General features: G+C 42.5%; 1 protein-coding gene across 7 annotated transcripts in view; it reads left to right on the forward strand.

Annotated features, from left to right (window-relative positions):
- The window catches only part of DCTN1 (dynactin subunit 1), a 1,835,652-nt gene that overhangs the window by 878,236 nt on the left and 932,523 nt on the right, over window positions 1-24,893 (forward strand). For all 7 annotated transcript variants that reach the window (XM_044063298.1, XM_044063299.1, XM_044063300.1 and 4 more), the window contains one exon: window positions 21,456-21,615. In XM_044063298.1, coding sequence (XP_043919233.1) covers window positions 21,456-21,615 — 160 coding nt within the window. The remainder of the gene's footprint in view (window positions 1-21,455; window positions 21,616-24,893) is intronic.

The following is a 24,893-nucleotide window of genomic DNA, read 5'->3' on the forward strand; positions in this document are numbered from 1 at the left end:
CTCTCATGGCACATAATACCACCGTATTCAGAATTTGGATCCTGTATGGGGTTCAGGAACCTCACCCAAACAACTCTCTGTGACCCGCCACAGTCTATCAAAACGACAGGACCCTTATTAAAGCTTTTGGGGAGGGAGCTCATCTTAACCAATGGATACAAAACACAAGTATTCAGTCAGACTCTGAGAAGGACTAGAGGTAAACTCTGTTAGAACTCAAGACTATTAATAGGCACATCAAATTCTAAGGACAGATGTCCAGTTTGATTCTAATAGACAGCAAACAATTCCTTCTTTGGGGACACTGCAAAGGAAGAACACAAGCAACATCCTCTATGCATTAAAACAATATGCAGGCAAGAGACAGCTCAGTTTACAGCTCAAACAATGCAAGGTTTCACAGACATGTGTTGATCTTGCAATGAGTTGACAGAACTGTTTAGTGGAGGAGCAATAAACTCTTGAGCAGATGTTATTTCAGAAATTTACAGTGTTGTCCGGAATTTTTGACATAGATCTGTTCGCTCATTCTAAGAAAGATGCCAAAGTTTGTTTCAATTGAGGCCAAGATTTGTAGCAAAGAAAGTGGATGCTCTTCAATGGAAGTCCTTCATCATGCCATGCCCATGGAGCTTGGGATGAGCTTCTTTCTGAAGGCCAGACCTGACAAAGGTATGATGATTTACTACTGATAGATTCCCAAGGAAGCCACTGGTACAGATTACCAAGCAGCACAGTACGGAATGGAGTGGCCTTTTGCTTTCTCTCCTCCTTAATTTTGCTCATCAGTAAGACAGCTGTTTGCTCAATGTCAAACTTCACTTTTCTTGTCACACAGGCCAGATTTTTGTTTTAACCATATGAGGTCTCAAGCTGAACTATCACTCTTCTCAACTGGTATTGATTACTTTTTTTTGAAATACGGAGACAGCCATCTGTGCCTGTTACAATTCAGATTTTGTTTGGAGTGCAGCCTGGGATTTTGATGTTTGAGCCCACTAACTTCTCCTTCAATATCTTAATATTCAGTTTCTGGACAAAGGTTTTCTTCACTCTATTAAAGTTCTGTGTTCAATTCAAGTCCTTTCCTCACTATGATCATGGACCCGCCATTGTTTTCATCCTTGTTTAAGTCTTCCTTTGTTCGCAACTTTTATCAGACTGCACCTAGAGCTTTTACTCCTGCTCTATTTACCGATTTTGCTTCTTGGAGAAACAAGGGAGAACTCACTTTGAAGCCTGACCCCTGCAGCTACCTCTGATTTTTATCATGGAAACGTGACCATTTATTTTTTTTTACTCCCACCGAAGAGTTGCACTGACTATTTCTGAATTGGCAGCCCTATGGGACTTGATTTAGAATAAGGATTCCTGCCCAGGATAGGTATTTTGTGCTTTCCTTGCCTAAGGTGGTTTCTAGTGTTAGTTAAACCAGACTATTCATCCTTTACTTATTATGCAAATCCAAAATAGCGCTAAATTAGATTTTGCACACTTTTTTGTATTTTGAGCAGTCAGGGTATTATTTGGACAGAAAAAAAAATTACTTATGTTGTTGGTGCATGTGTGCCCAGTTTTGCCTAAAGAAATAACTGTGCATTTCTTGGCATTTAGTTTTGGGCCATGGGTCATGATCCAGGCACCACTTAACTGTTGCGTGATAGTCCGATGTCCATCGTGCTATGCTGCTGCAGTCATCACACTTGGGTTATCCTGCCATCAGGCGGTCCCGCAGTCGGCCTGAATTCCAAAGCCTTGGTCTGGCATCTGTTGTCGTCACTTCTTCCCTGACGTCAGTGCAGCAGGGGTATAAAAGAGGCAGCAGATGCCATTTTCTTCTGTCTTTCTTGCCGCGTGGTGCCCGAAGCAGAAGCAGTTCGCAAGTGCCGGTCGGCCAGCTCCTGAGATTTTCTAACAGAATTTCAGCCGAAGTCTTCTATAAAGCTAAGTACCCCATTGGGGAAACTTTTCTTGCCTCAGACCAATGTCAGACAAAGTTAATAATTGTATTTCTTGTGGGAAGCAAATACCTCATAAGGATTTTCATTCTTATTGTATTCCTTGCCTAGGCACAGACCACGGCGTTTCTGGTTGTCGGTTTTGCGCTAGGTTCAATAAACGCACTATTAAGCGTCGGGCTGATACCGCCCGACATTATTTTGGCAGAAATTTCAACTACATTATGTCGTCGGAACCTCCAACTACCGCTATGTTTAAAAAACGCAAGGACAAAGACCGGCAGCCTAGACCTAGACCAGATACCGAGGTCTCGGTTAGGCCTGCCGCCGGATCTTCGGTATTCAGTGAGGCGCCTACGCAGCCCCTGACTACCGCAGATTTAGAAAATACGACTACCTCTCAGTCAGAATCTACTGGGCCACTGGAACCGGTTCCTCCTCAACTCACAGACGCCAGCCCTGGCAGCGATCCGGAGACTATGGACAGGCCTTCGGTTTCAGAAGGCGTCTTTAAACCGATGACTCTTTTTGTTAAGTCATACCCTAACCTTCCAAAGGTTAAGAAACTGGGTCCACAGACTCCCATACAGGCCCCTATGCCTAAAAAACAGATGCTCAAAATGGCGGAGGACCTGATTACCCTTATCAGAGGTTCCCAGCCCCCTCCTGACAAAAGGCCTAGACTGGAGGAAGATTTACCTCCTTCTGATCAGGGATCCATTTCCTCATCAGACTCTGAGGAACAGGATTACCCCTTCCCTGTCTATGAAGACTCAGATGCTGCGGAGTCTATTCCCTCTGTTTCCCCCCTGAAGTCTTGGGTACAGTCATCACCACTTCATCCAATTCACTCCAAAATTTTTCTTTCTCATCCATCGCACACCCAGCTTGTGGAACATATGCGCTAACAACATTCATCATTACACCATCAATTTCCAGCTTCATAAACATCACTCTATCCGACACTCTTTTCACCTCCAAAACACTCTTAGCATACTGTTTCTTCAGGATAACTCCTACTCCATTTCTCCTCCCATCCACACCATGATAAAACAATTTGAACCCACCTCCGATACACCTAGCCTTACTCCCCTTCCATCTGGTCTCTTGCACACACAATGTACCAACCTTCCTTCTGTCCCATCATATCAACTAGCTCTCTCCCTATACCAGTCATACTGATTAGAATATTATCTTGTGTGAAAATAACTACTCTCTAGTCATGAGTAAAAGTGTGCATTACCAGAAAAATAAAAAAACGTTGCTCTTCAGTACACCTTGTGTGTGTCCACTGTTAGCTGTTCAGGGAGAAACTTTCTTAAATACTATAGTGACTCATAAATTGAATATCCAGGTTCAAACCACTGACTGTCAGATTGAACAGTTCAATTAGCTTAATCTCCATTGTTCTCCTTTCTAAAGGTATATGGAAATTTCTCTGAAAAAACATAACTGTCGTATCTTATACAGAATAATAAGACCATTATCTTGTTTGTAGCTGAGTGTCTATAGACATTCATCCTAGTTCTGAGTGGCTGACCTATCTCCTAAATAACCTTACTGTGGACATTTCATGCACTTAAGTTCATAGGTAGGTACTCTGCTATCTGCCCGAAGGCATTTATAAGCCTAGCCAGAATGTGTTGTTCTCTTTCACTGCCCCCTTAGATTAGTTCCCTGTGCCTCTGTCCAGCAGAGCCACTGAAGTGATCCCCAGGTAAACTTTCTGTTTCCCATCCACTTGTCAAGGTTTCTCTTGGAGTGTTAGTGAGGAGCTCTGCCTAATGTAGATTGGAGTCTTGTTCCAAAGCATGGCAAGTCTCTGGGACAGGAATCTATCCTTCCAGCACGTCCTATTTGTTGTTGTGGTGAGGTTTAGATCCCTAGAGTGTGTGGCTCGAGGGGATAAGGTTTTCTGTAGGTGGAGCATGTCCCTCACTTCTGGGTTGGAAATGGCCTTGTATGTCAGCAGAGATCACTTGATTACATGCACTTCTAAAATGTGGCTTATCTTAAACTCTGTACTTTGAAAACTTCTGTTCTGTGAAATTGCTATGTTGGAAGCTGTACAAATTGTGTGATGCGTTTTGCATCTGGGATGGTTGCATGGTTTAATGCCATTGACTATGTTGTGCTTTAGTCTAAGTGTGCTGCTGACAAAATTCTGTAGATATGGTGGTGATTCAAATGACAGCAGTGGGAGTGTATAGTATTTAAGAACTTTCCCTCTGTGTAACTAACAGCAAACAAACACGAGGTGTATTGAAGAGCAACATCCTGATAACATCCAAGGATGCATCCTGAATAGTCTAAAATATGAGTTATCAGGATCCCTGGAGTCATTATTTAACTATAGTCTTTAAACAGGCTTTGTGCCACTTAAATGGAGGACTGTGACCAGCATCCCCTTTCATAAGGGAGGACCTTTAATACATCCTGGAAACTACAAACCCATTAGTCTGACTAGTCTCATTTGTAAAGGCATGAAATGAATCATCATGGAAATTATCAACAAGGATATAGGAGACCTCCAGGAATTGGTTCCATACCAGTTTGGCTTTGTCAAAGGAAGGTCATGCTTACTGGACGACTTTGAAAAGGTCCCTAAGGTAATGGATGAGGGGAAAGGTTCATACTGCCTGCCTAGATCGGGCTAAAGCATTTGGTACAATACCCCTCTCTGGCATTGCCAACAAACTTATGGAGCTAGGTATAAACCACTGTATAACACACAGGATAGCTAGCTGGCTTATTGATAGGACCCCGAAGGTTAGAATCTGTGAGACCACCTCCATAAAGAGACCAGTCACCAGTGGAGTCCCCTAGAGCTGTAATCTGGTTCACTTCTCTTTAGCATCATCATCTCTGATGTCAAAGCCAATGTCAAAGGCCTCTGGCTAACCAGATGATTGTAAACTGGGAGCAATCATAGAATCCTGTCAAGAAGAGAACACCCTTCAGGAAGGTCTTATACACACAAAAGCTTGGTGCCAAAGCCATGGCTTAAAACTCAATGCAAAGAAATGCATTGTCATACCTTTTGGGAAGTCTCCTACCCTCATTAACTACTTCATCAATAAAACACCTTTTAAAGTTGATTCACTAGTCAGGGTCTAGGAACTGCTGTAGATAGTAACCTAGCCTTGTCCAGGATAGTAAGAACATCCGTCTGAGTTGCTCCCTTTTCATACAATCAAAAGAAGTTACTAGGCTAATGGCCCTAGGGCTCTTACAAGCCTAGCCAAGATGTCCTTCAAGGATGCATCTGCAGTCCTTACAAATGGGTTGTCCTGTCGTCAGGCAGCCCTTCGGTCGGCCGGATTCCAAAGTCTGGGTCTGGCTTCGGCTGGTGTCGCACTTCACCCGACGTCATAGCTGCAGTTCTTCGGGTATAAAGGCATCAGCCGACGCCATTTTCCTCAGTCTTTCTTGCTGCGTGGCGCCCGAAGCAGAAGCTGTTCGCAAGTGCCGGTCGGTCAGATCCAGAGATTACTACTACCGAATACTACTTCGAAGACTTCTAAAAAGCTAAGTACCCCGTTGGGGACTCTTTCTTGCCTCAGCCGATGTCAGAAAAAGTGAATAACTGTTTAACTTGTGGGAAACAAATACCTCATAAAGATTTCCACTCTTACTGCTTACCTTGTTTAGGCCCAGACCACGACGTAGCAGCTTGTCTAGCCTGTGCTTCTTTTAACCGACGGACGCTTAGACGTCGGTCGGAGTTTGCTGAGCAGTTTTTCGGCTCTGATTTTGCGTATATTATGCCGTCTGATCCTCCGACTACACAAATTACCAAAAAACGCAAAGAAAAGGACCGACACTCGCGGTCCGCGGTTTCGGCCGAAACCGCGGTTAAGCAAATCGTGAGTGTCTCTGTTTCGGCCGAAACCGAGCAAGCGGTCCTTGCTTCAGCCGAATCCATGCCTTCTACCGAGGCCTCTTCTAACCTGGTAGAATCGGCCTCTGAAATCCAACCTGCTGTTGTGGTTTCTCAGGAATTATCGGACACTATTCCCTTGGATGCATCAACCCCTGCACGTGGAGCTGCTAGGCCTCCTGCAGCCATGTCCATTAAGGCTTTTGCCAGGGCTAAAGCAGCCAAAACTACTAAGTCTGTGCCTGTTAAGCCCCCCTCTCACAGGCCCAGCTCCAGTTCCCAAATGCTTTCTCTGGCAGAGGATCTCATCTCTTTAATAAGGGGATCCCAACCTCATCCAGACAGGGCCTCTCATCCACCTCCAGAGAAGAGGCCTAGAGCAGAGCCCCCTGAGCCAGTGTCCACGGATGATTCCTCTGATGATTCAGACAATACAGACCCTCCAGAGGCTCCTTATTCTCCTTACGAAGACTCTGATGCTGAAGAGTCGATTCCTTCTGCCTCTCTTCCTGAGGAATTTTCCTTTGGGGAAACCTTACATGCCATGAGGGAACAATTTCAGTGGCAGGGTCAAGATTTCTCAGACTCCAGGAAAAGGCTTAGGACCTTTCTGCATTTACCACAACATAGGCCTTTAGCTATACCTCCAGTTCTTTCTGTTGTAGATGATGCATTTAATGATGCTTGTACTGCTCCTGATTCTTTACCTCCAGCCCCTGCTAAGCCCGATAGGTTCTACAGGGTCCCGGACACACATCACCATTTATACAAGGCTCCTTTTGCAGATCCCGAGACTATCTCCCAGGGGCCTAAGGCAGTAGCATCTACCTCTGTCAAAAATCCCCTCCCCTCTGAAAGGGATTCCAGGTCCTTAGAGAGATGGGGTAAAAAAGTATACACCTCTGCTACTCTGTCAGCTAGGGCCTTGAACTGTCAGTTTCATATGATCCAATATCAGGAGTTTATGCTTGATCAGTTAACTAAGAAACTGTCCTCTGATGAATCTTTAGATAAGAAATATGTTCTGGAAATGGTGCATAACATTCAGCAGGTTAGTAACCATTCTTTAAAATGCGGCTATGATGCACTGGAGGCTTCCTTTAGATCAGCCATGACTGGCACAGTTATCAGAAGGCATGCATGGTTGAAAGAACAGGCCTTGCCGGATCATGTCAAATCAAAACTATTAGATGCTCCCATGGATAAGGTCAATTTATTTGGTTCTCCTGCTCAGCAGGTACTGAAGAAAATGGAAGAGAAGGCAAAATCTGTACAAACAGTGAAAGATTTCTTACGGGTCCAACCTCCAAGGTTTAGCAGGAACTGGCCCTCCAAAAACTGGTCCTTTCCAGACTCCTCTAAAGCACAGAGAGGCAGGAATAGGCGTTCAAGAGGCAGAAATCAATCCAGGGGTGCCTGCCAGTGGCAGGGCAACAACCAGCGAGGCACAGACGCAGCCACTACCACTACAACAGGACAATCACAGTGACTTGGCTCTGGCACCGCCTACCAGGGAACAGATAGCAGCACCCTTAGGCGGAAAGCTAGCTTTATTTTCAAAGAACTGGCACTGCATCACAAGGGACAAGTGGATTTTGCAAACTATAGACCAAGGTTACAGGTTTCATTTCCATACTCTACCAGGGAAAAGAGGAATGCCAAACCTACCACCAAATCAAAAGACAGAAGCTCTAAAACAAATAGCTCAATTAGTAAGAATGAGAGCTGTGGAAAAGGTACCAAATATGGAACAAGGAAAGGGATTTTACTCCAGACTCTTCCTGGTAACAAGAAAAGAGAAAAAATGGAGGCCTATTCTTGACCTGTCCGCTTTAAACACATTCCTCATTGTTCCAAAATTCAAAATGCTGACCCTACAGCAGCTTCTTCCCATGCTGGGCAAGGAGTCTTGGCTGGTGACTCTAGATCTCAAGGAGGCATACCTGCACGTCCCCATATGACCAAATTGCAGAAGATACCTCAGATTTCTTGCAGGATCAGAGCATTATCAATTCTCAGCATTGCCCTTTGGCTTATCTACTGCACCCAGAGTGTTCACGAAATGCCTGGCATCAGTAATCGCTCATTGCAGACTCCAGGGAATCCAAATATATCCCTACCTGGACGACTGCCTAATACAAGCGGACAACAAAAACAAGCTAACAGAAGACTTACAAAGAGTCATTTACTTGCTGCAAGCCCTGGGATATACAGTCAATATAAAAAAGTCAAGGCTTATACCATCCCAAAGAATAACCTTTTTAGGTGCAGAGCTGGACACATCAAATCAGATGGCATTCCTAACTGTAGAAAAACAAGAGCAACTTCCTCTCTACTTCTTGGCATTAACAAAGCAGAACCATCTAACAGCAAGAAAAGTACTGCAAGCCCTGGGCTTCATGGCATCCTGCATAATTCTGGTCCCTCATGCCAGACTGCATATGAGAAAGCTACAGTGGTACCTGAAGAATTTATGGTCTCAACACAGACACAGCCTAGAAACCAAAATTCCACTAATACCTTGCCTGAAGCAAGAGTTCCTATGGTGGGCTCAGGCCTGTCAATCAAACACAGGTTTGCCCTTCTACAGTATTCAACCAAGCCAAACCATCACAACGGACGCCTCAGACCTCGGTTGGGGGGCCCACATGCTGGACTAGTGCATACAAGGCCTATGGACTCAAGATCAGCTGCACCTGCACATAAATCTAAAGGAAATGCTGGCAGTAAAATTGGCAATCCAGACATTGACCATTCCTCCAAGAAGGGCAGTTGATGATAAGGACAGACAACACCACAGTTATGTGGTACATCAACAAACAGGGAGGCACACATTCATACCCTCTATGCCGGATGGCACTGGACCTATGGAATGTGGCTGTGAGCTACAACATTCAGTTACAAGCAATTTTTGTACCGGGAAAAGAAAACATTCTAGCAGACGTATTAAGCAGAACTACCACGGATGCCCACGAATGGATGCTACACCCGGACATCTTCAAAGCCATCACAAGAAAATGGGGACTACCACAAATAGACTTATTTGCATCCCCACTCAATCACCAGCTCAAGAAATTCTGCACATGGACGTACCACCCACTTGCTTGGAGGGTGGACTCCCTATCTTTCAGTTGGAAAAACCTGACAGCATATGCATTCCCACCACTTCCTTTGATGCACAAGGTGCTATTGAAGATCAAAGAGGAACGTCCAAGGATCATTCTGATAGCTCCAGACTGGCCAAGGCAACATTGGTACCCATTACTGAGGAGCATGTCTCGGGAACAAATGTGGACACTACCCCTGATCCCATTGCTGTTAACACAGAACAGCTACAACATCCTGCATCCAAGCCTGAAAACTCTGCAGTTGACTGCTTGGAATATTACATAAGAGCAACTAACCCAAACTTATCCCAAAGGGTTAAAGACATTATCCTTGAGGCTCGCAGACCTTCAACAAGAAAGAATTATGCAGCAAAATGGAAAAGATATCTCATTTGGAGTACTGCAAAAGGAAAAGATGTGTCACTGGTAAACATAGCCAACATCCTGGAGTACTTGGCAGAGCTCTTCCATACAGGCCTGTCCTATTCCTCCATCAAGATACACGCATCAGCTATTTCGGCAGAATACAGCATGGATCCCCCTGTCTTCTCACATCCTCTGCTCAGGCAGTTTCTGAGAGGAATTAAAAATGTAAAGCCTCCTAGGAAACCACCATTGCCAGCATGGGACTTGAACTTTGTGCTAGAAAAATTGACACTTCCTCCTTTCGAACCAGCAGCAACAGCAGAATTACAATACTTATCCTGGAAGACTGCTTTCCTGCTGGCAATCACCTCAGCAAGAAGGGTTTCTGAACTACAGGCATTAGTGGCAGTGCAACCCTTCCTGATCTTCCATCAAGACAGAGTGTCCATGAGAACAAATCCTACATTTATGCCTAAGGTGGTATCCAGAGTGTCTTTAAACCAGGCTATCCACCTACCTACATTCTTCCCAAACCCACAGAACAGGGGAGAAAGACTGTTGCATACCTTGGATGTGCATAGACAATTACGCTACTACCTGGACAGGACCAAGTGCAATAGAAAAACTGACCAGCTTCTGGTAGCATATGCAACAGGAAGGGAAGGAAAAGCAATTTCAAAACAGACAATCTCCAAATGGATAGGAAATTGCATTAGATTTTGTTACTCCTTCCATGGAAAGAAAACTCCAGAGAACATTAGGCCTCACTCCACAAGGGCTACAGCCACTACTACAGCTTTCTTACGAGGAGTGGCTACCAAGGACATTATAGAGGCTGCTACTTGGACCTCCGTGCATACATTTGCCAAGCATTATAATTTACCTTTATACTCCAGATCCCGAGCAGGTTTTGCCACTGCTGTTTTGCAAGGGATCCTAACTACACCATAATCTCTCTTCATTCCTCCTCCCCTAGTTTGGCTATGGTATTCTACCCATTTGTAAGGACTGCAGATGCATCCTTGAAGGACATAGTACAGTTTTGTACCTACCATAAATGTAGATGTCTGATAGAAATGCATCTGCAGTCAGGATTACCCACCCGCCTTCCCCTCTGTGGTACTCCTAGGGTATTTGCCATCTTTCAGCTAGCTTGGGGGGGATCTATTATGGTGTATTTGTTTGTATATATGTACATACATGCTTATTTTATGTGTTTGCTCTCTACTATTTGGAAACATTGGCATTTATCCAAATTTAGCCATCTAAGAGGGCACCTGGCATCTGGGGCAAGAAACACGGAGGAAAATGGCGTCGGCTGATGCCTTTATACCCGAAGAACTGCAGCTATGACGTCGGGTGAAGTGCGACACCAGCCGAAGCCAGACCCAGACTTTGGAATCCGGCCGACCGAAGGGCTGCTTGATGACAGGACAACCCATTTGTAAGGACTGCAGATGCATTCCTATCGGACATCTACATTTATGGTAGGTACAAAACTGTACTTTCTACCCTTATTTCCACAGTCATCACCTATTTTTCCTATCCAAGAGGGACACAAGTGGAACCCCCAGGGTGAATTTACCGGTACCTATCTAGTCATCCAAACTGCATTTGAATGCTCTGTTTAATATGAAGTGGGAGTCTGTTCCAAAGGTATGGTATCCTCTGGGAGATGAATCTGTCCCTCCAGTAGGTTCTATTAATGTCACATACCAGGTTAAGGTCTTTAGAATGAGTAATCCATATACCATTTGACTTACGGAGATGCAGTGTTTCCAATAAACCAGGGTCAGAGATTGCCTTGTGTGGAAGGCAGCAATTGCCTCTGAGTAGTCTGTATGAAACCGAATAAAGTGACAGTAATTTCAGATGATCCACATAGGACAGATGCTGAAGACTTAGGAACCTTTGTGGTCTCTCCAATTGCTGCAGGCGCTTGGAAAGGTACATACCAAAAGGGGTATAGTACTCAATTATTGGCCTGATGAGGGGAAGAGTACAGGGAGGTTATAACTTCTTTTTTCTGGAAGGATTGCCCTTACTTATGAGATGAGCAATATAGAATGCCCTTCTTTCCACTGTGGAGGCATAGTGGTTAAAGGTTAAGGTTGCTGTCAACCTGTGTGTCCAGGTCTCGTACCACTGAGTGCGTACTTAAGGTGTTGCTATTGATGTGGTAATTAGCAGGATCATCGCCCTTACTGAAAGGGATGATACATTTTTTTGCATCGAGTTTAAGGCCATGACTTTGGCACCAGTCATTTGTTTTTGTAAATGACCCTCTTTAGGATGTTCACACATTTGGAGATTCTATGACCACTCCCAGTTTGCAGTCATCAGCAGACTTTGTCAGTCACAGACCTTTAGTTTTTGCATGTACTTTGGAGAAAGATTCCAAAGAGTAGAGGTTCCAGGACTACTCCCTGTGGAACACCACTGGTTACAGGTCTGCTGTTGGAGGTGGATTCCCCTATTTTTACTATATGGGTTCAATCAGTGAGCCAGCTAGCAACCCATTTAAGAATATAAGGGGTTGATACCTAGCTGGGTGAGTTTGTCAATGATGACTGATTGCGGGGGTAGTGTCAAAAGCCTTGGCTAAGTCTAGGTAGACTGTATGCACAGATTTCCCCTCATCCAGGGCATTGGTGACTCTCATAGTCCACCAAGTTTAACAGGCATGATCTCCCTTTGACAAATCCAAACTGAGTAGGGTCAAGTGTTTGGAGGTTACCTATATCTTTGTTGACAAGGTCCATGATGATTTGCTTCATGGCCTTGTAGATTAGGCTAGTCAGGCTAATAGGTCAGTAGAAGCACCACCTTTGTGCAAGGGAATAACAGTGGCCATTTTCCATTCATCTGGGATGAACCCGGTGCTTAGATTATGATTGAAAAGAGTACCCAATGGTGCTCAGTGCCCTGTGTTCTGTGTGGGGAGTATTTGATGTGTGGTGCAAATAAGATCTCTTTTAAGCTTATTTATACTGACCGAATGATGGGCTGCCCAGGGTGGGACATCCCTTCTGTAACGAATAGTGCAGCAGTGATGAGAAGGACATCTACTGTTACAGTAAGATTTTACACAACTGTATTGTCCATTCTCCTACCAGGGGTACAAAGATCCATGACCTTGTGCTCACAAGTATTAATAATAATAAAAAAAAAAAAAAGACTACAAGCCACCTTGGTGGAATCACAGTATCAATCAGTTATACAACAAAAGTGAAACAATCTTGGTCAAGTGCAGAGGGAGAAAGCTATACGTACTAAGAGCCCCATGTCCAAACTAAACCAGCAGGCGAGAGGCTTAATTAATACTTCAAATGCTAAATTTGAAGAAAAATTTGTTTCTTAGGCACAGGACAACCACTGAGCTTTTTATAGCTGTGTCCAAAACCTGAAGGTCTAATACTCGGCAATGTGCAGAACTTATTGAAAATGAAATCACTCGCACTGTACCGGAGGCCATTGCCAACCTTTTGGCTGACAGGTTCAGCTCAGATTTCTACCCTCACTCCCTCACTGATACTCAAAGGAGATACCGCATGCTACAGCCTCCCCAACCATTACTAAGAAACAGATCATCAGTGTACTTTCCAAGGCCAAAAAAAACTGCATTGATTGGCCCCAATGACATTCTGGATGCTTAATAAATAGCATGAAACATAACTTTTCTGGTCCACTTTGAATCACTTTTCAGCTGGAGCCTGCAGTCAGTTTTTTTTGCCTAAGGAATGGAAGATTGCTACAGTGATTTGCCTGTTTTGTAAACCAGGGGTCATGAGTTCCCAATCCCTACGAGCTACACGCTCTAGGGACCTAAACCTTGTCACCACAATAAACAGAACATGTTGGAGGGATAGATTTCTGTCCCAGAGACTTCCCATACTCTGGAACAGACTACCTATTTATATCAAACAAAGCTCCTCATTAGCACTCTTCAAGAAAATCTTGATGATTGGATGGGAAATAGGAAATTCACTCCGGGGATCACTTCTGTGGCTCTGCTCGACAGTGGCGCAGGAAAATAATTTTCTTGGGTGGCGAAAGCCAGGGTACCTTTGGCTAGGCTTATATAGGCCCAGTACCTTCCTATGAACAAACATGGTGGGGGGGCAATGTTTCTCACCCAATGTAATGTCTTCACTTATCAGGTCTGACCATAAGGCAGTATTGCTTGAAATAAAAATTAAATCTGGGGTTCTAGCGAAACCAAAAATCTTTTGGAACTATTCCAAGGCTAACCTGTCTCGACACCTTGGCAAAATTCCAAGCACCCCTAAACCCAGTAAACACCATACTATATGCTGAACTATTTACAAAATCTCTGTACAGCCATACTGATAGAGTGAGCTGTGCCCATTTGTATTAATAATAAAAAACTAAAGACAAGCCACCTTGGTGGAATCACAGTATCAATCAGTTATACAACAAAAGTGAAACAATCTTGGTCAAGTGCAGAGGGAGAAAGCTATACATCCTAAGAGCCCCCTGTCCAAACTAAACCAGCAGGCGAGAGGGTTAATTAATACTTCAAATGCTAGATTTGAAGAAAAATTAGTTTTCAGGCACAGGACAACCACTGAGCTTTCTGTAGCTGTGTCCATAACCTGAGGGTCTAATACGCAGCAATGTGCAGAACTTATTGAAAATGAAATCACTCGCACTGTACCGGAGGCCGATGTCAACCTTTTGGCTGACAGGTTCAGCTCATATTTCTACCCACACTCCCTCACTGATACTCAAAGGAGATGCTGCATACTACAGTCTCCCCAACCATTAATAAGAAACAGATCATCAGTGTACTTTCCAATGCCAAAAAAACTGCATTGATTGGCCCCAATAACATTTTGGATGCTTAACAAATAGCATAAAACATAACTTTTCTGGTCCACTTTGAATCACTTTTCAACTGGAGCCTGCAGTCAGGTTTTTTGCCTAAGGAATGGAAGATTGCTACAGTGATTTGCCTGCACAAAGGAGGTTCAGCCACTAATCTGGGTAACTACAGGCCCTTAAGTCTAACCAATCTCATACGTAACACCATGGAAAGAATCATCGTGGATATGATAAATGAGGATATAGGTAACCTGAAAACTGTGAACCCATCGCAGTTCAGCTTTGTTAAAGGAAGTTCATGACTATTTTATCACATACTGGATAGCCAACTGGCTCACTCTTAGGACATAGGAGGTCAAAATAGGCGAGGAGGACAGTCACTAATGGAGAGCCTATGGCTCGGTACTGAACCCACTCCTTTTTGGCATCTACTTCTCTGAAATGGAAGCAAATGTGGAAGGTTTATGGCTTACTAAGTTTGCAGCTAATTATAAGTTGGGGGTTATCATAGACTCCACTGCAGAGGCAAGCATTCTTGAAGAATCCCCATCTCTGACAAAAAAGGTGCCAAAGCCATGGTCTTAAACTCCGTGCTAAGAAATGCATAATTGTACCTTTTGGGAAGTCGACCATCCAGGCTAATTATCATGTTGATAATACACTCCTCTAAGAGTTGAACCAGTGGTCAGGGATCTGGGTACTCGCTTAAAGAGTAGCCTTAACCTTCGACCACTGTATGGCAACAGTGGTGAGGAAATCTTTTTATGTTGAGCAACTTATAAGTAGAGAGACAGCATCTGGGTCCAAAGAGGTCATTATCCCATGGTACTCTACCTTATCAAACCAGTCTTAGAGTACAGTGCTCCTTCTGTATATATTTGACCAGGCATATGCAGCTACTAGAGTGATATCAGAGGTTCTGTAGAAAAAGAATACACGGTGTAGCAAATCTACCTTATGCAGTGCTTTAAAGGCCTTTCCCTCTACTCAGTGTCCTATAGATTGCTGAGAGGTGATCTATGTCTGGCTTAGAAGGCATCCGCAAACTTGACACTTATGAATCTCCTACATATTTGTAAGTAAACAGTACCAGAAGTACAAGGTCTAGGAACATGAATTTTGTCTGTGACTTAAACATGCTAGACAGACAGGTATGTGTCCGTGAGACAGCCCCTCATATGGAACAACCTTCCCATCCTTGTGAAGCTGACTTTGTCTATTACCCATTTTAAGCACAACCTAGACCAGTGGGTGAGGAGTAGGATATTTGCACCAGGCCTGGCATCCATGTCCCCTATGGACAGAGGTAGTTTTTAAGTGCCTGGCCCTCTGTGTCCTATCTGGATACAGGACATTATTAATATTTTGGGAAAACTTGGATAGGCTTAGAAAGGCCACACGGGTCATTAGCCTAGCAACAATCTGTGCATCTGAGTTGAATTCTGGCGGCTGCTAAAAAAACAATTACTAGAAAATGAAAATTCATCTAAACCTATTCTACAAGGAGTGGTGAATATAGTAACAAAGATAAAAGAACTGTAAAATGGTATCTTTAGAAAAGGTTAGGAGCAAATTGCATATAAAATGGGAATTGCGGAAACTGTACATGCAGAATAATGTTTTTGAAGAGGAATGATGTTTAAGAGAAGGCAGGAATTGAATGTGCTATGTAGTGTTAGATTGACAATGACTGTATAGAAGATTATACATTATGTACAATGTTTGTAACTGAGAATGTCAGTATGGTTTGTTTTCTTGTATATAAATGTATGATTGCTTATGTCATAAGTGATAATTCAGTAAAGATGTTTCTTGCTAAAAAAAATAAAAAAATAAAAGACCATCAGATTTGTGGTTCCATGTGTTCTAGTTTTCAGCCAAGTTTCTTTGAAGCTGAGGAATTTCAGAATGATGGTTGATTCACAATTTTACTAAGAATTGTACTTCTGCATTTGCATACTAAAAGAGGTCATGAAAGCTTATGTATTTTTTCACTTCTGCAAATATAGTTCTTCAGTTGTGGCAGATATGTCACTGCTTCCTGACACTGTGGATTCGGTCAGGAGCTTTATTAAATAACAGAGCGAGAATCAGGATGGTCTAACCTCCAGGAATTCTATATTCTATCTGATTTCTGTACAATCGAATGTGTACCATATGGCTTGGTAATCGGTATAGCTAGCTCATTAGCATTACAGTTTATATATGCAAATATGATACTTCTCTTCAGATCATCCTTCTTCCAGAGGAATTCCTGGATTGATTAAGTTCGCTGTGCCCTCCCATCCCAAGAAATACTTGACTGCATATCTATACAAGGAGGAGGATGGTGCTTCATTTGGTCTGTCCTAACATTTCACTGATTCCTAGAATGATCCGTATTCTCCCTCCTCTTCCAAGAAGATAAATATTTATTATTTATTTATTTGCATTTGTTAACCGGGTTGGGTCCAGCTGGGTAAGAATTACCCTTTTTCAGTGGAGACCCGAGGGGAAAAGCCCCAAACAGACATACAAATACATACAAATAGAGACAAATTAACAATATTACAGAGGAAAACAATATTATGGGTACAATGGATAAGAAAAACAAACTATGAAAGTTTGAGAATGAGTAAGGTAGGCCAGAGGCATGCATGCAAAAGTTTTATGAAAAGGTGTTCTGAGCAAGATCTCTGAATTAAGTTAAAGTAGGCAAAGAAATGATGATTTAGGTGTGGAGTTAGTAGTGTGCGAGTTTTAGATGGGAGCATGTGAAGGACATTCCCATTTGGAGGAGAGATGGGAGAGAAGCATGGATTTGAAATTGTTGTGGCTAGGTATATTACGTAGTGGTGTGGGGAGATTGTTCCATAGTTTGGCTAGAGTGTGGGATAATAGTAGTTTACCAGTTGGGTGGATGGGTTTGTGTACATGCAGGAGGTTTTGGCCTGTGGATCTCAAGGTACGGGTAGGTGTGTAGGGTGTTAGAGATTTAGCAAGAGAGGGGTATTCTGCTGGTTTAAAGATGAGTTTGTGGGCTGTTGTAAGTTGTAGGTACTTTAGGTATTTTATAAATACTTTAGGTATTTTAGGTATTTTATAAATGCCCTTTATAAGTATACATCACAGCAAAGTGACCTCTAGATGAAGCATCCTAGTTGCAGACTCCTTTATATTTTTTTTCTCCATCAAATGACATTTTTCTACCTTGCTACCCAATCTTGAGTCTGTTTTTGAACAGAATGAACAAGAAGGTGTTCTCTGTCATGTTGGAGATTAGATTCTTACCTGTCCAGGTTTTAGTCCTCTCTTTTTAGGCAGGCTGTAGATAAGCTGATAGACACTCCTGAACTTTGTACTGATGCTTTGTTGCTGCACTGGATGTCATGAGTGAGCCATTTCTGCTTGAAGGACAACCTCAGGTGAACTATTCTAAAAGCTCCATTCCATTGAAAATTTATGTTTGAGAGGACCTGTCAGGAACTAGATGAAGATCTCTTAAAAAAGAAAAGGGAGTTGACTATTTTAGAATGTCTTTATGGTGCCTCCTCTACCTCTAGGCTGCATCAGTTCTCTAGAAAGAGAAGAATGTGATGTGTTGTCAGACTCTGGTCTACTAGCCTGTACCTGTTATCTTGGTTAAGCTGCCTAAGGGGCGGCCCTCCCAGTCGTACTAGGGGAAATCTGAAAGCACAAGGGACAAAGATAATGGGATGTTCACAAACTACTTCCTGTGGTAAGAAGGTCTCTTATCTGCTGTATGACAGTGATGAAGTCCCGTAACCAGGGAGTGCTTTGAAGCAATTGGAGTTTTAGGTGAAGCTGCTTAACGGCCTCTTGGATTGTTTGCCTCATAACTGCCAGTGGAACTTTGAACCATTCACAGTTCTGACCTTTGTCTAAGGTTGTTGTTTGGGAGGGGAGGTGATTTTCCTAGCCTACTACGACTTGGAACAGCCATCAGCAGGAATTGATTGTTTCTCGGCTTGGTTTTGCAGGCCAAATGTTATTACTCATAGATCTGCCCACAGAAGTAGCTCTCCTAAGAGATCAAGCTGTTTGTTTATATTCTGCTTCTCAAAATGGCTTTTAGGACCCTTTATTCTTTGGTAAGAGTTCAGGGGTTTTACTCCTGCTTGGCTGTGAAGAGGAAGTGAGACATCAGTGTTATCCTGGACAAAAACAACTTTAACTTGCACATCTGGCATGATAACTAACCAGAGGGTCTTACCTCTGGTGCCCTGAATGCTTTCTGGATCATCCTGTGGGTTCTGCCTGAGTGGTTCATTCAGCTCTCTCTGATGGGCAGCATTGTCAGTGTGCAGTATACTGCATTTCTTTCTGGACTACTCTCTCTGAGGGTTTCCCATGGTGGTAGCCATGGTTGCCAAGACCTTGCAGGAGAGTGACCTCCAGATATTTCCCCTTCTTGGACTGGCTAATAGTGACCCTGCTCTTGGACTCTTTCCTAGCTTGCTTGGCTTCATTGCTTCTGTCATTAGAGATCTTGGGGGTCTCCATAAACTCGAAGTCCTTTTTGAGCCTCTTTAATTGGATTGCTTTTAGCAGGACAGAATTGGACACTACATAATGTCTGTCATCATCTGCACATAAGGAGGACTGAGGAGATCATGTCACTGACATTCTGGATGAGGATCTGTTGGAATGTCCAGCATCTGACTCTCCTGAAATTGAGGACAGCCTGCTTCCAAGGTTCTACTTCACAGTTGACATTGTCGTATTACAGTGGAAGGGTGAGATTAGTAGAGTCACCAGGCATTGGGGTTGTAGACAGTGTTCCATCAGTGATGACATGGATCTTGCCTTCTTTTAGCCAGTCCTATTTTGGGTATTCTTGAGAGCTGCTGTGCTAGTAGACTAGGGAGTCCACCTTGGCTACTTATTGGTTTAGAGGCATGACCTCCCCCAGCCCCAGAGATATAGCTTTATAGAAAAGGGCTCTGTATAAGACATTTGATGCTATGGGTCTTTTTTTTTAATTATCCCCCCCCCCCCCACAAACACACTGCTTATAAACCATCAGCCCTCTTGCATTCCAGCTCAAGTAGTAATTTCTGCTACTGATTTCTTGTCCTCCATACTTGTGTATTTACTGTATGAAACTGTCACATCCCATGTTTAAGTATATAGCTATGTTAGATGTCACTGTCTGTGTGCAGTTGTGTTGTACTGGATCTGTTCTGCTTGGCTGAAAATGGGTTTTGACCCCAGCTGGACTTTCCTGGTAAACAAAAGCAGTAAATAGATAAAAACATGTAATTTTCATTCAAGCAACAGCTGATTGCTGGAGGCCACAATTCAGACACCATTTTTTTTTTTTTATGCATTAGTCAATTTGGCTCAGTCAAAAGACAGCTACATATCAGGGCCTGGCTGCTAGCTAAGATCTCTTTATCCTGACATACCCTCCAGCCCAACTTTCAGATGCGACTTACGCCTAGTGGAAGCTTTCCTATGCCACATACTTTATTTTCCAGGTGATCCTGCAGTGTCACTATTATTCCACAGTCACAGTGCATATCAGTGGCATCACTCATGACTTGTGGCAGGCAGATATGGTTAAGCAGTTACTTAAAGAAGTTTGTTCTCTGTCTTTGTCCACCTCTGATATATCTTTTCTTTGCCCATTCCCTGTTTGAAATGGCTGAATTGGTTGCTCTGTAGTTTGTAATTTGGAAGATTTTTTTCCCAGCTAACAGCTGTTTGAGGTCTAATGGAAGCTTCAGGCTCTTACATTTAGGGAACCATATTTGGACTTTTCCAAGGATCTGATGTCCTCTGGATAGTTTCACATTTCCTTTGGAGAGTGACGTCAAGGTTGCCTATTTACCTTCTTAATGAGAAAGAGTTCAAGTCCTGCTTGTGCCCTGTTATGGCATTTGTCGATAGCACTTGAGTTCTGGAGGGAAGAAATGGTTATTTGTTTCATTTTGTGATGGGGAGAGGAGGATTGCAATACCTAAGCAAACTTCTCTAAGTGAACTGTTAATTCCTTTGGGTGTTGCCATCAGGTGACTAGCCACTCAGTTAAAAATTCTGTCAAGCAGAGCTGCTCCCAGTGTTTGCTTTAACATCCCTGCTGACACTGTTTTATTCACTTGATGGTCACTTCACGTGAAATTATTGTTTGAACCACATTCCTAGGAGTCGGACCTCCTTTGGCACCTTGGTTTTTGCACTATATTTCTGAATTGCTGCCATTGGACATAGTTTTGGCTTTCATGGGGACTTGTTTTTTTCCTGTTTTCGTTGTTTTCAGCTGTTTCTCACGTATAATAAATGTATTCACAGACCGTGATGGACCTTTTGGCTTCTGATTTTTTTTTTTCTGTATGCTCATCAAGTATTTTTTTTTCCTGGCCTGCAGGTTGTGCCTTGAGTGAGTTTTCAAGTGACTAATATTGTGTAAATTAGCAGGAAGTATGCAACCCCCCCCACACACACACACACACACACGAGAGAGATTTTGAATTGGGGATATCAGAAGAGGAAGTAACCATTGCGTACACATACTTGAACTGATAATAGTGATGCATCAGTTTTATTTAAAGTGAGGGTCTACCTTATCTGTACCCCCCCCCCCCATGTCTCTGCCATCAGCATAGCAAGCAAGTTCTGAAAGAGGATTGAGTACTCTTCAGATTTGGGCCATCCATTTCATCATTGTAGCTGATGTGAAGCTGCACCTATTTGACACTTTAAAATGCAGTTGCTTTTTGGATAGTTTTTTTTTTTTTTTGTAGCAGTTTGCTTTGTTTAGCCTTTTAGAATGGTTCTTATTGTGGTTTCATGCCCTGATATAATAACTGAATTAGCATTCCATGACTTATTTTATTTCACACTTGTTCGTTTCTTGCCTTGGGTAGTTTGCTAAACGTGTTTGTTTATTCTTAAGGTGAACTTCTGCTAGTTTAACATTTGAAATTAAGTAAGTAATTGTAACATCCTCCAAGAATGTACTATTTTATTTGGAGAATTTATCCAGTTTCTTCATTTTATTATTGTCTTATATTAAGCAGCACTTGGAAAAAATGACATTGGACAAAAAAATGTGTAACCCTTTTAATAGCTTTTGTCCCAACTATGGTATCTAAATTGATTGATATGCACGTCTACCTGTGTTGGTGTTCACTGCTTTTCCCTTCATCTATGTGGCCATCTTTGTTTTTTGCTTTGAGTCAGACAAAGAGGTTATCACTTATCAGATGTTTAGTGCATTTAGTTATAGTAACATTGCAAGGGGAACCTGAATGGGAATTGCATAAATGCCTTTCTTGCTGTTTTCTCCTTCCTCAGAATGCGTGACCTGTCTGCCTCTGAAAAGCAGGAACATGTGAAACTTCAGAAGCTGACGGAGAAGAAGAACACTGACCTGGACACTCTTCGCCAGCAGAAGGACAAGCTGCTGGAGGAAATGAAGCAAGCAGAGAAGACCATTGATGAGCTTAAAGAGCAGGTTTGTGCTGAGGGGGGGATGGACCTTCACCCTCAGCCAGGAAATATATATAGTGAATGAGTTTGTAACACGTTCAGCTTGGCTTTGCATTTGCCCATCATGTTAGGAGTTTAATTATTATGGTGTCCTAAGGGCAGACCTAAGTTGCACATTAGGTTGGAGTGTTAACAGATTAACTTGTCTCATTGTTCACATTTCCAGGAACCTGACCAAACATAGTCCTGTTTTTTTAATAACTAGCTGGAAAAGTGAAAGCTGCTTGGAGTTTGGTTTGGAATCCAGTGGAAACATGATATTTCTAGCAGTTGAGGAGTCATGTACATATATATATATATATATATATATATATATATATATATATATATATATATATATATATATATATATATATATATATATATATATGTGTGTGTGTGTGTGAGGAGTTCTTGGTTGAGTGGCTGAGACGGATATTTACCTTAAAACTATATATCAGGGTGAGGTAAAAACATGTACCTGATCTGCTGCCCCAGATATTTTATCCATATCAATAACAAAGAGTTGGCATGCCCTCTATACTTCATCTCAGTCATCAGGCCTAGTTCACATTGACCACAGAAGCCCTTGTTATCTGTAATAGTGACTGCATGCATTACACATTAGTGTGCATTTAAAGCATTTTAACACTTGCTACAACAAAGTCACACTAAGCACAACATTAACAAATATTTTTTTAAATTGCAACAATAAACATGAAAAACTATATAAACAATAATCAGTACAAGCCCCTATCAAACACGCATGAAAAATGTACTTCACGAAAGACAGTAAAAGTATATTCATTCATACTTCAGATTTTTTTCCCTTAATCCAGTTAAGGTCATGGGGGAGCTGGAGCTTGTCTTAACATATACTGTACATACAAACAGAGAGACTGATTCTAGATAGGATGCCAATGTGTTAAAGAACACACATCTGTGTTATTTAGCTAATTAGGAGGTAATTTTGTGAAAGTATAGGTTCTGCGTGTACAATTTTTATTTTTGAGTTGGGCAGGCATGTGTTTTTACAGAGAAGTGCTTAAATTCACTTTCTGACAACCTACTTGCTATTTTTCTTTTTCTGTCATTATATTTAACTTTGTAAAAAGAGAGCTGACCGGAAATTTGAGTCCTGCGAGTGCTTTTACTTTGTGAGTGGGCTGGGACAAGAAGTGAGGTCGTGTGCTGCTTGTGTACACTAGGTGACAGCTTACCTTCCAATAGACTTGCTCCAGCAAAACCTACTGCTTCTGGCTTGTCTTCTCTGCTACAGCATGGATAACTTACTGTAGTCTTGCTGGTTCCACTTCCTCTGTTCCTAAAAAGAAAAAAAAAGCACTTACCAAGGAGCCCTTGCTGTTGCTACTGGCTCAGTCTACGCTTCAGCCAATATAGAGTGAGCCTGCTATGACCACTGGATTGTTCCTCAGACCACTCGCTCACTTTTCAGTCTTCCTCTAGTGCAGTTCTTTCAGCCACCACTAACATGGGGGTCAGGCATGTCTTCTTTGGCTATTCCAGTGTCCAGTGCAGGCATAGGAGAACCATATTCTCTAGGGCTGGAAGACCGTACAGGAGGTTCTCCATGGGGTAACCGTAAGAGTCCATTAAACTGGTCAAATGTCCCTCCTTGGAGTCTGTCTTCTTCCACAGGAGCTCTTATAAATTAAAAAAAAAACAAAACCTTAAACATTGTCCCAAAAAGTAATTGCAGTTAAGAAAGATGATTTTATTACCTTAACAAAGCATGCATTACAGGCCATGAGTACTGGTGTCCAGAAGCCATTACATGTGAACATCCCTTATAAAGTAATTTCTAAGGAAGCAGAGTCTGATGATTCTGATTATAACAGAGACAGGGCTTCTCCTTCAGATTCATAAGCCCATCTTTCTGACTGAAGAAAATGTTTACGGTCTTCCTCGTGGAGGAATTTTCTATAGCCAGGACAAATTAGTTGTTTTTATGGAAATAAATGGGTGTACCCCTGAACTGAGGAGATATTACGATGCATGTGGATGTTCCTCTGTCCTCACCCATCCCTCCTATTCTGCCAGGATGGAGAATGTTAAATGCTATTTGCAGTCATCTTGATGCCAACTGTCAGTCCATGAAAAAGCACAATAAGATGTATAAAGAGTTTCAAACTGATGCATTTATATTCTCGCACCTTAAACGAGTCCCCAGCCACTATATCCACTGTACCTTCTGCTGTGGATATACTGATATCGAACACTAACCCTTCACCTGGTGACAAGGAAGCCAAAGTATTGGACCTCGTAGGTAAGAGAACGTTTTCATTTTCTGCTTTGGCTTTCAGAATTCTCAGTTGTCATGCATATATGTGGAAGGTTATGCTTAGTTATATGGATAGACTTGCTACTTTACTTCCAACAGAAGAAAGTTCTTTTTTGAATCCAACTGTTTCTCCCTTGTCCCAGGTATCCAAACATGTTTGAAGATTGTGTAATTGTGCAGATACTGTTTCTAAAGCGACTGCTACAGTGTTGAGAAGATATGCTTGGGTATATTGTAGGAGAAATTTGAACTACTGCCAGATTTGATCATTTATTACTGCCCGCAAAAAAAGGTGCAAGTGTAGCTGTTTTATTAGCTAGAGGACTTAATAGCCAGTTTCCTGTGTTTTAAATGGCTGTATAAGTTTGGCACATGTATGCAGTGCTGCCCGTCACGCAGCAGTGGTCAGTAGTGCCCTGTATAGACACAGATGCTCAAAAAACAAATTGTGTATAAAATGACTTTCAAAACTGTCCCAGTAAGTCTGTGTGTGTAGAGTAAGTAGTTTGCGCACACAGTAGCAGTTAATTTTATACATTAAGGAGCACTGTCCCAGTAAGTCTGTGTGTGTAGAGTAAGTAGTTTGCACACACAGTAGCAGTTAATTTTATACATTAAGGAGCACTGTTCCAGTAAGTCTGTATGTGTAGAGTAAGTAGTTTGCGCACACAGTAGCAGTTAATTTTATACATTAAGGAGCACTGTCCCAGTAAGTCTGTGTAAGTAGTTTGCGCACACAGAGCAGTTAATTTTATACATTAAGGAGCACTGTCCCAGTAAGTCTGTGTGTGTAGAATAAGTAGATGTTCATCGTGTTACACTGCTGCAGTCATTACACTTGGGTTCCCCAGTCGGCCAGAGTTCCAAAGTCTTGGTCCGGCATCGGTTGCTGTCGCCTCCTCCCTGACGTCAGTGCGACAGGGGTATATAAGATGCAGCCAACGCCATTTTCTTCAGTCTTT

Source organism: Protopterus annectens, chromosome 2.part1 (genome assembly GCF_019279795.1).
Source record: "Protopterus annectens isolate FY-2018-M chromosome 2.part1, PAN1.0, whole genome shotgun sequence".
In the NCBI taxonomy this organism is placed as follows: domain Eukaryota; kingdom Metazoa; phylum Chordata; order Ceratodontiformes; family Protopteridae; genus Protopterus; species Protopterus annectens.